This window comes from Cydia strobilella, chromosome 13 (assembly GCF_947568885.1).
Source record: "Cydia strobilella chromosome 13, ilCydStro3.1, whole genome shotgun sequence".
NCBI lineage: Eukaryota > Metazoa > Arthropoda > Insecta > Lepidoptera > Tortricidae > Cydia > Cydia strobilella.
The window spans coordinates 14,041,334-14,056,137 of NC_086053.1; the positions used below are offsets into that span (position 1 = coordinate 14,041,334).

Here is a 14,804-nt window from a genome sequence, read left to right on the forward strand (position 1 = left end):
CTTATAAGTTAAATAACTTTATCCGAATCTTACGGGGAAACATATTTTATGATATAATTTTTTGAATAATTATTCGAGTTCTGCGTTGTTTCGAATATTACTTATATCACAATCAAATGATTTTGTCGAGCGTAGCACTTTCGGACGGTGTGACTGCGCTAAGCAAATATAGCAATATTATAAACTATTCTACACCGTGAATTTTGTAAAATTTTGTAAATTTTGTTTGTAAATGTTTCAATTATGTTTAAGTGCTAATGCGGGAAAACCTGCAATATAATTTAAAAAAAAAACGATCAAGTGCGAGTTAGTTTAACTCACGCACATTTTTTCCGTCATAAATCGTTTTTTTTTTCACTGACATAAAATTATAAGAGATTGTTTCGGAATGTAGGTATGATTTAGGCTCTTTCAAATGATACATCATAACCCCACTTTGAAATTTTGCCCCCACTTCATATTGGACATTTTCCATAGTTAACAAAAATAAATTTCAAAAATAACTCAATGTGTCTGGGTTAGCGTCGTTCATGACTTTTCCAAATTTCGAATCGATATTTTATGTAGTTCTCGAGATAATATATTAAACAATGTGACATACGGACGGACGGACGGACAGAGTCGCACCATAAGGGTTCCTTTTGTACCTTTTTGGTACTACCATAACAACCGGCCAATTGTGCGTCGGAGGGTTCCGTTTCTTCAGACGATACAAAAAGCCAATCAACCAAAAGGGCGCAGGCGCAAGGTCTGGTTGCTTAGGTATGTAATTTATTACTTTTAACTTTTTTAATCTCGAGGGATTGATTAGATTGTCTCGACAGGCAAATCATCGCAATCAAACTTATTGTAATGTTGAAACAAACATTAGTTACGCCCATAGGCGTAATAATGAGACCGAGAATATCATTTGTACTTTGATTGTCTACGGACTCTACGGTCTAGAGTGTAATAGACGCTACAAAGTAGGTACATTTGTTGGAATAAGGCATTGTATATACTTACATATAGTTGGTCAAGCAAATCTTGTCAATAGAAAAAGGCGGCTAAAAAATGTAGGCGCGAAGGGATATCGTCCCATAGAAAAATTGAATTTCGCGCGCGCGTTATTTGGTACGGAATTCAAAATGATGCCCTTATTTACCTGTTCTAGTTTTTAGGGTTCCGTACCCAAAGGGTGAAAACGGGACCCTATTACTAAGACTCCGCTATCCGTCTGTCTGTCTGTCACCAGGCTGTATCTCATTAACCGTGATAGCTAGACAGTTGAAAATTTCACAGGCTATGTATTTCTGTTGCCGCTATAACAACAAATACTAAAAAGTACGGAACCCTCGGTGCGCGAGTCCGACTCGCACTTGGCCGGTTTTTTATACAATATTTTTGAACCCATACGAAATGTGTGTTATGGAAAACCTATATTTCGCAGACGTAGTATTTTTCTTGTTTTTTTTTTAGGAAATAGAACTCATCTGCTTTTGGCTGCTGAAACTAAAATCAATTGCTGCTTTGTCGATGGAGTTAACAATCGTGTATAAAAAAACTTGTTTGAAAAAATAAACTCTCTTTTACGGAATTTCCCGCAGATGGATATGGCCACATGGACCTTACACAGAATCCATTTATACCAATAATGTTTATGTACCTACGTACTTGTTCTTGATTTTTGTAGTGTTTTATGTTTGACCATTTTGTTTTTCCTTTTTTTGTACCGATCGTTAATAATTCGAATCGTGTCGTATTTGCATTCTGCATAGGAAGTAGACCAGTTTTAAATGTCATTCAATTTGTAAATAAGTTCCTTATTAGTTTCAAAATAAAACTAACACGTGTAAATAATTCAAAATTAAACAATGAATCATAATTAATATAATTATCATAAAATTATTGCTGTTTAATGTTTTCGTTATTAAATAATACTCTTTATAATTAAAGTTCCGTTTTTTTATATTTTTGAATTGGGAAGAGGATTTTCAATATTTTCATATATAGTTGGTCAAGCACACGTCAAGCAAATCTTGTCTGTAGAAAAAGGCGCGAAATTCAAATTTTCTATAGGATGATATCCATTCGCGCCTACCTTTTTTAAATTTGCCGAATTTTTCTACTGACAAGATTTGTTTGACCAACTATATGTAGGTATATCGATATCGATACATTTAACACCTGAAAATACTGATATGTGGCTTTCCATCACAGAAGGGTCTTTATGATTCAAGTGCAATAAGGACCTTTTTATCTGAAATTCCAGCAGAAATTCTGATAGAATGATCCATGTTGCACATGAAGTATAAGGACCCTTTTCTGATGGAAAGCCACATATTCGTTACCTAATTTTACCTACCTTCAATTATTATTTTTTGCTTAGCAATAAAAAAGTACCATAAATTGACAATAACCATTACGCAATTCACGACTGCATATGAATTAATATCCTCTCAAATGTAACCAAAATATCATACGTTAATAACTTTTTAAACATGTTTGATGTTATTTTGATGTAGTCTGCGCGGTGCAACGAGCACCTGTCAAATGAACAATGCTCGCGCGAATAATTTCCATTAACAGTGGATCATCATCACTTATGTAGGAATGGGAGAAAGAGCGAGGCCGCTGCCCGCACCGGCAGTCGCTCCACACGCGCAATTCGACATGGTCAACTGTTCATAATTACCACATTATCATGAGCGCGAACGAAACGCCGCGCGGAAAAAATACAAACGTCAACTTTACCGCGCTTTTCGGAAAGTGAATTTATCGAAACTCGTTTCGTGCCAGTGAATTAACCATTTTAACGTGTCGTGAGTGAATGTGGTTGCGTAACAGCAGAATTCTACGATGTTGATGGATTTTTAAAATTTTGACAAATTATAGTGTATGCATTTTTGGTTGTGCAATGTTGCCCCGAATTTTTAGGTTGGCACCATTGGAATAACGGTTACAGAGTCCGATAATGGCGATCAAATTGCGAATCGACTGCTACTAAATTTTAATGATAATTTATACCAATTTAGTATGCAATATTACTGAGTTATGGCTTGTTTCTTATAGATTTCTTTACTGGCTAATGCGATGGCTTAATAAGTTTTTATGTAGGAAGGCTAAGTGCCAGGTTCTTGGGAAAATGAGTGAAAATCGTCGGAAAAACTTGGGAACTGCGTATCGCTTATGCGCATGCGTAATTGTCACCTTTCATTTAATGCGATCAGACGGTTTGTTGACTCGTTTATTGACCTTTTGACAGGTTATACAGAAATTATTTGTAGGTTCTTGGGATGTTGATGAAAATTTAGTTGATATACCTAATTGTAGATGTATCTACAGTTAGGCACCAGATACACTGGCATCAGATTTTTGGATATGACTTAGGTACCTATATGTTATAAATAGTGTTAATACCTATACTTTTTCCTACCTGATTATGAAGTAGGGCAAGCTGATTATATCAAAACTTGCCAAGACAATTGCGATTTTACTTTTGAATTGTCAAATGATTCAAAATATTATGGAATAAATGACGTTTTTATTGGCCACTGGGCGGCTAGTGGGTAGACGAAATGCGTGCAGTAATTGACTGGTACCATAATTTTTATGAAAAGAAGAAAAACGCGCGGTCCGTGTTATCTTGTCATGTTACTGATTTATATGTAATTAAAAGTGACATTTATGTAGTTTTCCATATGAGCGAATATCTAATAACTTGATTGCGTGATTTCTTAACAGTTTCATTATTGCATTTTTATTGTTATGCCTACACTCTTAAACAACTTTTTTCAAATACACTACACGCGTCTCTCTCTCGAAAACGATGAGCAGTTTTTAGTTTTCAGTTTATAGCGTTTACTCTTTTACTTTAACGTCTGTCTTAAAGCTTTACTTTTTAATAACAAAACTTCCGTGAGACACAGACATAATATATTACATATATTTATTAATAACGGGTCACTCACGTATTCTGTCGACAAACGCTCTTACTTTACTTACATTACTTCCCTCTTTCCTTCTTCTCTTTCTTTCTTTACTTTCTTACCTTTGACTTTACTTTTTGTTTTTTTAGCTAATGTTTTTTATATAAAGAACCCATTTTTATTTGGGGCCAAATTATGGGCTGAAAATCGGCGAACAGATTAACTAGGTGAACCTTTTAGAATAAAATGTTAAGTAAGTTTATCTTTATTTAGATTTATTTGTCTCTAATAAAATAACATGTTAAAAACAAGTAATATAGTTTGTCAAAGGACTGTCTCATTTCAAACATAGAGAGAGAATCATACTATCTTTGTCTTACACTAGTACTAGCACCCAAAAGAAAAGGATGAGTATAGTTTTACTGACAATTTGGTTTGACCAACTATAGTTTCATGCAAGATGCAAGTAAAAAAACAATCGACCATAGATAATAGCTAGTGTTGTGCTAATCGAACCGCAATCGATAACACTTTCGTTTTTCTTGAATCGATGATAATGACCACATAGTACTGGCCAGTGACAATTACATAGTTGCCATTATCTCAACGATAGATGTTAATCAGTATCCTAGCTAGTTATTACGTTCATTTGCATGTCACACGACATAGAAAGTGACTAAACGGTTGGGAAACACGTGTTTTAAATAATATTTAACTTGTACATAGTTATTCAAATTGGTATCTTAAATTAACCTATATTAACAGAATTATTAGTTTTAGATTATTAGTTTTAATTATTGTTTGTAAATGGATTATATTAACAGAAAATAAAATAAAAATGTGGGTTTAAAAAAATGAACAATCCTAAAGGGGCCCACTGATTATCAGTCCGCCGGACGATATCAGCCTGTCAGTTAGAACAAAAATTTGACAGTTCCGAACAACTGACAGGCCGATATCATCCGGCGGACTGGTAATCAGTAATAATCGTAATCTTCGCTTTAAGAGGTAATTAATTTTATTTATTTGGTCTTTTGTCACTTGGCTCGTTTTATCACTATTTATGTCTTGAAAAGTAACTTCCTTGAAACGAAAACATAAAAGAAAATAAAACTGGCGAGCTTGGGGTTGATTCTGTTGATTTAATATAGTTTTCATCTTATTTTGATACGACCTGATTCAGCATGCGTCGCTGCACCAATCAGCGTGAGCTGGGGACGCTGATTAGTCCTTCCGAAATGCAATCAGGGGCCCTATTCGAGATGCACAACTGTCAGTTTCGGCTTCAACATCAGTTCAACAGTGGAATGAATCATTTGTTCATCAGCCGTGGAAAGTATCATTTGGTACAACCAAAACTCATTCATTGTAAAAATTATTCAACAAAAATCAACTTTGTTTTCTTACTACTATACGGTTTAAAATGGCTCTGAACTCGTCGTGGTTCGGTTTGGTTTCGTTGTCACCTAACTGTGGATTGCTAATGTCAAATTTACCTATTCGACAACACACGATTTCTTCCATTCAACTGAAGTTCAACACGTAACGTCACTTAACGCATGTCGAATACCGCTCCTGGAGTCGTTTCGTGAGGCATCTCTCTCGCACTAATTGGTGCGCGTGAGATGCCTAGGCGCTGATTCAGATGTAACAATTTGATACGGTTGTAATCTTGTTTTGATAAGACGTTAAAAATCGTCTTGGTGATTGGTGCGCATCTTACGCACGACTTTTTTCGAATATTTAAGGTCGCATTAAAACTATAATATAAGCATTAAAAAAAAAAAAAAAATCACCGCTTCGGGTAAAATTTGAACTAGCGACCTATTAGAACACCGGTTCAATCGTTTCAATTACCGTTCCTTTCTTTTTGTTTACATTTACACGCCTTAGGGAGGTGTATAGAGACATCTAACGGAAGAATGTTCTATCTTAACAGTACTAGTCTCACGTTATATTTAAGAATTCACCAGTAACAATGTGCTAACCCATACTAAACTAATTCTACTTAATAAATATAAAGTGTTAGTGTATAGTGTGTTAAAGCAGAGTCAGCCTCCTTAACAATAATACGAGTATATTAGCCGAGGTAATTATAATTATGTAACGGAGCAGATTTTTGTAAAAGGGAGAGTTTCTCTCGAGTTAACATAATGTTAATGTGTATTATGTATTCGCGATTATCGTGAGCTGTAGGTGCGAGTTTAAGCAACAATGGATAATGTTTTAGAGAATTGTTGGCAGTTTGAAATATTAATTTGCAAGTGTTATTTAAACGTCGTAATTTTTATAGAAGTTTGACGTTTAAAATAACACTTGCACAGTCTGGGCTATGAAAATCTCTGTCAATTTAGCTTGGTCTATCTCTACGAAGTTTATAGTGCGATTCATTTTATTTATTAGTGGTAAATGTGTATTTTGTAATGCTTTCGATGCGGGAAATTTCTGATTGCGATTTTATGGCAGTATAAAGGTCTGGAAAATCTGGGTCGTTCACCTATTTCATGAGGTCTTCGGTCTTCAAAACAAAGTATGAGAATGACAGGCAACTGAGGGGTTATCGCAAAACACCTAAAACGTGCTGTAATAAAAAATATTTGTTTAAATTTGAACCTTAACAGCTATATAACCATATTTGGCGGATATGATATTCAACTCTAAAGAGTTAAATTGAAATTCTCTCTCACAACCGGCCTCTCACACTTGCATATTTTAGCAATAGAGAGGCAGATAACGAAATTTCGCGGGAGGCCCTCTGACATTGTATTCATGCGGCGAACGGCCTAATGTGATTGCATCATTAATGAAAACACTTAATTAAAATGTCATTTGTTTGAAAATAGGATAAGTTGATGCTTAAATTGCTTTATTATGAAAATAGGTAACACTGACTAAGTAGCATTTAAAAATAATTCACAGCAAAATGGCCATGCGTGTACAAAACGTGCCTTCCTACTTAATTATAAATCAATCGAAGCACTTGGAACGCCAGTAGGAAGCTTTTTTACCAACAGAACTGAACGACAACTAATTGGTATTTTACATTTAATTGTGTACGAACACGATATAACCTAAAAAAGAAAATATAGTTTAAATCTTAAGACAGGACGTCGAAATTTAAGTGAACTGAAAATTTGTCTAATAGGGATTACGCAAAACTCTACGTAGAGGGCGTCACTAGCACAATCACAGGGCCTACCACGAAACACATCAAAAGTTCGGTTTCTGCTTCTCTATCACTCTTGCCTATTCGATCGATAGAGAGGCATGCAGGTAACAAAATTTCGATTTTCGCGTTTGTCGGTAGGCCACCTGTAAACAAACCGCCTTGACGCATCAATGTCATAGTGGAGACTTATCAAAAAACTGTTTAAGGCCTAATATGTATAGGTAAGTTACTCTATGGATTAGTATGTGCACTAGTGCTGCATTCTGGCAGCAGAACAGGTATATATTTATGTAGGTAGAACAGCAATTATTAGGGCGTAAATAGTTTTTTTTTCAATTTATGCCGAAATTTTGTATTTAAAGCAACATCAATTTGTTTTACATTTCCTTTTATTTGAATAACTACGTTATTGAGTAAACACGAGTGATGTACATATTTAATTGCAAAACATTAGTGTCAAATGCGTATAATATGAATATTTAACTTAAAAAAAATTCAATCGTCGTTAGCGTTTAGATCGGTACTTTGACAAATTGAGATCGACGCGAACAATCAACATCAACAGTTGATTATAAATTATGTAATCATAATAAATCGTTTTAGTAACTGCCGATAATCGGTGCAATGCTAATATGTAAAGATTTACGATTGAACTGTGCTACTTTCGTGGAAAATATGTAACGAAACCGTCTAAAAATCAAATAAAGTTTGCAAATGACATTAACAACTGAGTTTCACGAAGTTTTACTACTATTTGCACCATCATTGATAGTAAAGTGATTCATGCCTAAATTCAAGCCACATATTTTGACTCAGATGTAGAGTTGTGAAGTTAGGGCTTGTAGAGTTAGGGAGTATAGAGGAGCTAGACTCTACGGGAGATCTGACAACTTATTGACAGTACGAGCCATATGGTCTCGTCTTGACAACATTTTACATGAAAATGTTTTTGGTGGGATATTTATATCGTATATTAATTCCATATTCGCATATTTATGAGGCATATATACAAACAGAAGAAGTAAATTAGGTTAAACAGCCATAACTCACCTTTGAAGTTGGTCGCATTGGATTCGGACACGATCGCATTTTAAAACGGTTACGCAATGATCGCAACGAGAACAACTAATCACGTTAACCCCTTCTTTTTAGGTGACTACGATTTTCTGTGCTCTTTCTTAGCAGTGACAGTTAAATAACGAATCTGTGCTTCAAACGACTTTCAATGTGACGCCAATGCTCTTAGCAAATTAAAAAAAAACTAATGTGATGATGCCAAAAGCGCGTCCTAAAGATGACAATGACAGCTGTAACGCTATCGCCCGCCTGATCAAAGACCTCTGCAGCTGCTCAGAAAACGGAGCCTGGTCTCCCGAAATGACCCCAGACAAAAGAAAAGGGCCCTTCCTTAAAAGCGAACTCACAAACATGTCTGCCATGCGACGGAGAATCATGACTTTAGCCAAAAGAAAACATAGGGACGCTATCCCTGAACCGCCGAAACTAAGCAAAGATAATCCTTTAGAAAAAAGCACTGACACGCTCACTTCAAATCTAGTTAACACTACACTAAGCTCCCAAAATAGTACTTTACGAAGGAACATTGACAATTTTCTTTTGTCTCGTAGAATGTTCGCTCTAGAAGAAGACATATACGAAAAACCAATACAACACAACTTGAAAAATTCTTCTTGCGGCGAAAACTGGTCGCTAAGCAAAGCGTGGAAAAACAACAACACGGATTTCTTCAATAGCTCGCCTACCCTCGATTCTCGTCTAATCGAGCGCAACCGAGGCTACCTGGAACGGATAGATGAGGTGCCTCGTAAGAAGAAAAGAGACAAAAAGATGAAAGAGCAGCTGCGTTACGATAGGAATATTAAGCGTCACATTCGGATACGTGTGATGCTGTCTTTGAGAATGCGACGGTATATGAAGAAGCGTTTAAGGAGGCCTTATATACAAAACACGAACATACCTCCACGTCGGTTTCCTCGTGGGACGTCGTTGACGTCAAGTTTCGGGACGCGGTCATATAAAAGTGTGATGACAGATAAACTAGGGGATGGGGCTGTGGTGTTCGACATTCATGAGGCTCGGAATACCACCATGGAGCTTTGCCACGACTATGAAGATGACCTCGACACGCTGGAGATCGCTTTACGCGCCGGGAATTTTAGGTAAATATTTGACCTATATCACCAATCTCGCTTACGAAAGATACTTTGTTTTTCGATAAAAAATTAAATAAATACTTAAACATTCATAGACAAAACCAAAACTCTAAATATCATGTATATTAGTCATACATTAATCTTGACACATTTTCCAGCACAAACACAAAGTAAAGGTCACATTTAGGCATAAATGAATATTAGTTGGAAATCGGGCGGAAGCGCCCGCGCAGCCAGCCGTGACGTATTGTCGTCACCCTCGCGTTCAATGACATGATCCAAAACGTCATATATCAGTATATATATCACTATAAAATTATATATCTCGTGCCGAATGATGGTCCGACAATTCCTTCAAATCTCTTTTGGTTGGGCTTTTTTTTTTTTTTTAATCCTTGTTTAAAGAGCTTTGTCACTTTTGTGACGATGTCGCTCTGTGCGTATACAAAAATGTGACTATCTTCTATTTAGTCCAAGCGCAACAAGTTTGTATAAACATTTTGCATCCTCAGATAGTGGGTTGGGTTGGGCTTAATTGAAAAAATAATTTAAGAAATATGCTTTACCGTTTTTAGGGTTCCGTACCCAAAGGGTAAAAACGGGACCCTATTACTAAGACTCCGCTGTCCGTCTGTCCGTCCGTCTGTCCGTCTGTCCGTCTGTCCATCTGTCCATCTGTCTGTCACCAGGCTGTATCACATGAACCGTGATAGCTAGACAGCTGAAATTTTCACAGATGATGTATTTCTGTTGCCGCTATAACAACAAATACTAAAAACAGAATAATATAAATATTTAAATGGGGCTCCCATACAACAAACGTGATTTTTGGTACGTCCCGTAATGGTACAGAACCCTTCGTGCGCGAGTCCGACTCGCACTTGGCCGGTTTTATTTCATTACTTAAATGTGCCATTCTCAATCAAAAGGGTACTTATTGTCGGTTGTCATTAAGGCGATATTTCCAAATGGCTTCAATTTAAAATCAACCTTTTTGACAACCGACAATGTGGTACCTTTTAATTGAACACGTCACAAATATTGATGCTTATTATTATTCAATTAAAAGTAAAACTAAAAGTAACTAAGAATAACAACTTATAAATAAATAAATAAATTAAAAAACAAAACTACTCTTAATTAAAAAACATCTAAATAAGGCCCCCGCGGCATTGTGCCAAAGATGCTGGCAGCATTCCCTCGCTGAATGGCAATACTTATGCGCTGCGAGAGAAAGCCGCCAGCTCTCTGGTCACCGGTTGCGTCGACGAGCTAAATATTATTTTTTTAAATAAATTAATGTGCTAAACTTCCAAAAAATGTATACAAACATTTAACGTGACAGCTACTCCATGTAAAAATGAACTGTCATGGACGACCATTCGACGCGAGAGGTGATTGTAATACGACCTTTTGGCGTAGGATGGTGTTATTGACCACGAGTATTGTTCTTATTGCGATCATATTGGACATAAGATGAGTGAATAGAATGTGGCTATTCAAAGTGTCGCATACCTATATAATGCAGATCGCTTTCGCCCAAATTAGAGAATAATGACATGTGTAAACTAAATAGGTAATATACGTGAATGACATATTTCGGTTTTTTTAACATAATATATTTGGCGATTGTTATAGTTTTAATTATGCTATAGTAAAAACAAGCATTTGGAGGGCCTAATAGTAGTGTTGATTTTGAATAAGGCAAGCCGTTTAGATAGGCAATTTTTGGATGGTACATTTTTGATGAAGCTTCAAGTTGCTATGGTGGTGCATGAAAAACTTTAAATCGAATATACACATTTATTTTAAGAAGCCTACGGCGTAAACCGAATATCGAAACTTGGTTATCTGCCTCTTTATGAAGAGGGATATGGAGGTACATAACGAAATATCGATTTTCGATTTTCGCGGTAGACCCTCAGGTCTGTAACTGATAATTCGTAAATATGTGTTTTGCTTTCACTGCTCAGATAATTTAATACTAAAAATTTTATAATTAGCGGATGTTATCAATTAAAATTATTTATTTGGTGTGTTGCGTTGTGTGTAATTTTTTTTTCGAATGCTTGACTCCGGACATGACACCTCCGTATTAAGAGTACTTAGTACTAGAGCAGGACCAAGCTTACTCTGCATGGCATTTGCAATGACAGTGTGGTGATGTCATAATTAATTCAAAATTTTAGGGTATATTTTATTTGATGCAACGAAATAAAAGTCCATAAAAACATAATCAAACACTTAAATTTCAATAATGACACTGCCTCACTTTGTTTTGTTTAAGTCGGTGAAAAGTGAGCTTAAACGGACTACATAGTATGTTGTTTGGCCAGTACGCAGTTTTTCACTTTGTAGAGAAAAGGTTTTGTAATTTCAAGGGACTAGATTTGTACATGGTGATGAATTATTACGCAACGTCCTACATAGGCGAACAACACGCGAAAGCGAAGCGAAGCGATGCGGCGCGGGGTGAAACAATCCTTTGATACCTATAGAAGTATCCCGTGGCGATCTCGTTACGAACGCGAACGCCGTGGGCCCGCCGCGCCGCTTTGCTTCGCGTTCGCGAGTTGTTCGCTTAGCTTACGTAAGACGCAGCGTAAAGTCATCACCATGAATTTAAATTTTGGATGCATACACATTTTATTATTATGCTTAACCTGTACGCGTCGTTCCTGTATCCCAAACTTTAAGACAATCAAAAGCTAATTTTTACTCTACACCCTTGCAGGCGGAATACTTTTTTTTTAATAAGTACAGTCGCTATTAGATAAATCGAAGCGATCGAGGCGCTCAAAAATATCTGAACATGCACTAACGCCTTAAAAATAATTCTAGATGTTTATCAGCACCTTGTACGCTCCCATGTATCTGATGGCGACTGCACCTGAAACTCAAATAGTAAAAACGTGATATATATTATTATATTGAGTTCATAGAACATACTTTTTTTCTGAAATGTGTTTTAACTTTAACTCTTTACCTGAATTAACCCTCTAAAGTCACTAATAAGAAAAGGCTCTGCTAAAAATAGAATTAGTTAACAATTAATAATAATAATAAATAAATATTTTAGGACATTCTAACACATACGGGCATTAATTACTACCAAAATTGAAATTCCATACTTTGAGAGGAGTAAATATTTACCAGTACATATTTAATTAGTCTTATATGTAGAATTGTTTTATTTTCATGCATGTTCAAGGTTCATTAACTACAGAATCACATTACACTATTTACAGACAAGTTCAAAGCACGGGATATATGTATGTGCGCAATCATATCGACGAATCATGATTGATTGACATAGTATTGGGTTACGTTGCAAATGACGTCTTCTAGCTTAATATGTGTAATAATTTACTATGTTTCCTACAGTTTTCCAATATTTTTCTAATGATTATACGCCCACGATTTCCGACATATAATTGTAGGCACTCGGTAATTCACCTCATCGGCACCTGAAAATTTCTCCCTATTCTTGGAACTGCCGGGATTTGTATGGGAAATAAAAGCGTAAAATGAATTCATCATCATCATATAACTCTTAAGAGCCTGGCTCTTGTCGGTGGAGTAACCGCCACTCCGTTCTTCTTTCTGTCACTGTTTTGAGCTCCTGATACGTCACTATATTGATTTTCTCATTGGCTTGGTCCAAAAACCCACGTCTCGGTCTTCCTCTGCCTCTCCTTTCTTCTGTTCTTCCTTCTATTATAGACTTTATGTAAGTATCGTGCCGTATCAAGTGCCCCAACATGTTTCCATGCAGAGATCGCTTCTGACCTACCAAATCCAATACTTCTGCATTCGTTTTCGTAAAATAAATTCTACATACCAAATGCAACCGGCCTTTAATCCGGCGTACGGACGTGTAAACTGCAGGATTATATAGCGGATCACCTGAGTCGGTATATAATTGCCTTGAAGGATATAACCAAAGATAGATATAACTCCGTAATAGATGGATACAGTCTAAGGAAAAAACGTGCTTCGAAAATCACGAAAATTTGATTCTCTATCAGAGGGCGCCAGTAGCTTTGGCCTACTCTCGTATAGAGGGCGTTGACGGTTTCGTTTGTTATTTATAATTTTAACGAATATCAGTGAAAGAACATGGGTCAAAATCATATAAAAATAATTAATGCAAATAAAAAAGTCATTTCTCTATATTTAAATACATTTTAACGTTATAAACTGTAATCCGGCCTTCACACCTGGAGGGCTTCGTCACTTTTTCTTTAATAATATATGACATCTAATACAGTTTATAATTTATATATAGTAAAAAGTAAAAAAACATTAGGTATATTCCTTGATTTAAAAAAAGCATTTGATACTGTGTCTGTTCCAATATTGATAAAAAAGCTAGAAAATGCAGGAATAAGAGGTTTACCTTTACTCCTTCTACAGGATTACCTTACAAACAGAAAACAAGCAGTAAGGGTAGGAGATCACTACAGTGTAGAAGAAAACATTAATTACGGCGTGCCGCAAGGCAGCGTACTTGGGCCAACGCTTTTTTTAATCTATATAGATGATCTTTGTAGAATGGTACTCAAGAACGCTCAAGTGATAACGTTTGCTGATGACACTGTACTGCTTTTCCATGGAAATTCCTGGTCAGATGTTAATATTATTGCTCAGGAGGGATTTAACATGGTTGTAAAATGGTTAAGTGCTAATCTATTGACACTTAACTTATCTAAAACTAGGTTCATAAACTTTAGTGTAAGAAATAAAAACCGACCACCAGAAGGCACTATTACAATTAAAGCCCACACATGTGAAAATCGCACTAACTGTAATTGCCCTTTAATCACGGAAACGCCATCTATTAGGTACTTGGGAGTTCAGGTGGATAAACACCTCAACTGGCAGGAACACATTAGTAGTCTTACGGGAAGAGTACGAAAACTGACCTACATATTTAAAACTTTGCGGCATGTTTGTGACACAAAACTATTACTTTCTATCTACTACGCGTTGTGCCAATCAATTACAAGTTACTGCATAAATATTTGGGGCGGTGCGGCCAACACGACATTGTTACAACTTGAAAGAGCGCAGAGAATTGTACTTAAAGTCATGACCTTTAAAAAATATACTTATTCAACTACAAGCCTGTACAGTGAAATTTCGGTCCTAACTGTCAGACAACTATTTATTAAGCAATTGATCCTTATGCAGCACGTAACTCCACCGGACTTCCTTGATTCAAGACGAAGAAACGATATTGTATACTCCATTCCGAATCATAGTACCAAGTTTGCAAAACGGTTCACTATGGTTCTGGGTCCCGCAGTCTATAATAAAATTAGTAAAACTACAACCCTAAGAACGCTTACATCATACTCTTGTAAGTTAAAATTAGAAGAATACTTAAAACTATTGAACTACGACAGCACTGAACGTTTAATAAAATGAGTAATTGGCATACACACACACTTACATATAACCCACATACATAGACACACACACACCTATAGAATTAAGTAAATATTATAGCTAAATATGTACAACTTAACATATTAATAAATGTATTACATA

General features: G+C 35.9%; 2 protein-coding genes across 4 annotated transcripts in view; both read left to right on the plus strand.

Annotated features, from left to right (window-relative positions):
• LOC134746779 (espin) overlaps positions 1-14,804 on the plus strand; it is a 132,529-nt gene that overhangs the window by 47,743 nt on the left and 69,982 nt on the right. The gene's annotated exons all lie outside the window — the stretch shown is intronic.
• On the plus strand, positions 8,105-9,263 carry LOC134746830 (uncharacterized). The gene has a single exon (XM_063681397.1). It carries the CDS (start codon positions 8,347-8,349, stop codon positions 9,259-9,261), a length of 915 nt encoding a protein of 304 aa, XP_063537467.1. The 5' UTR covers positions 8,105-8,346; the 3' UTR covers positions 9,262-9,263.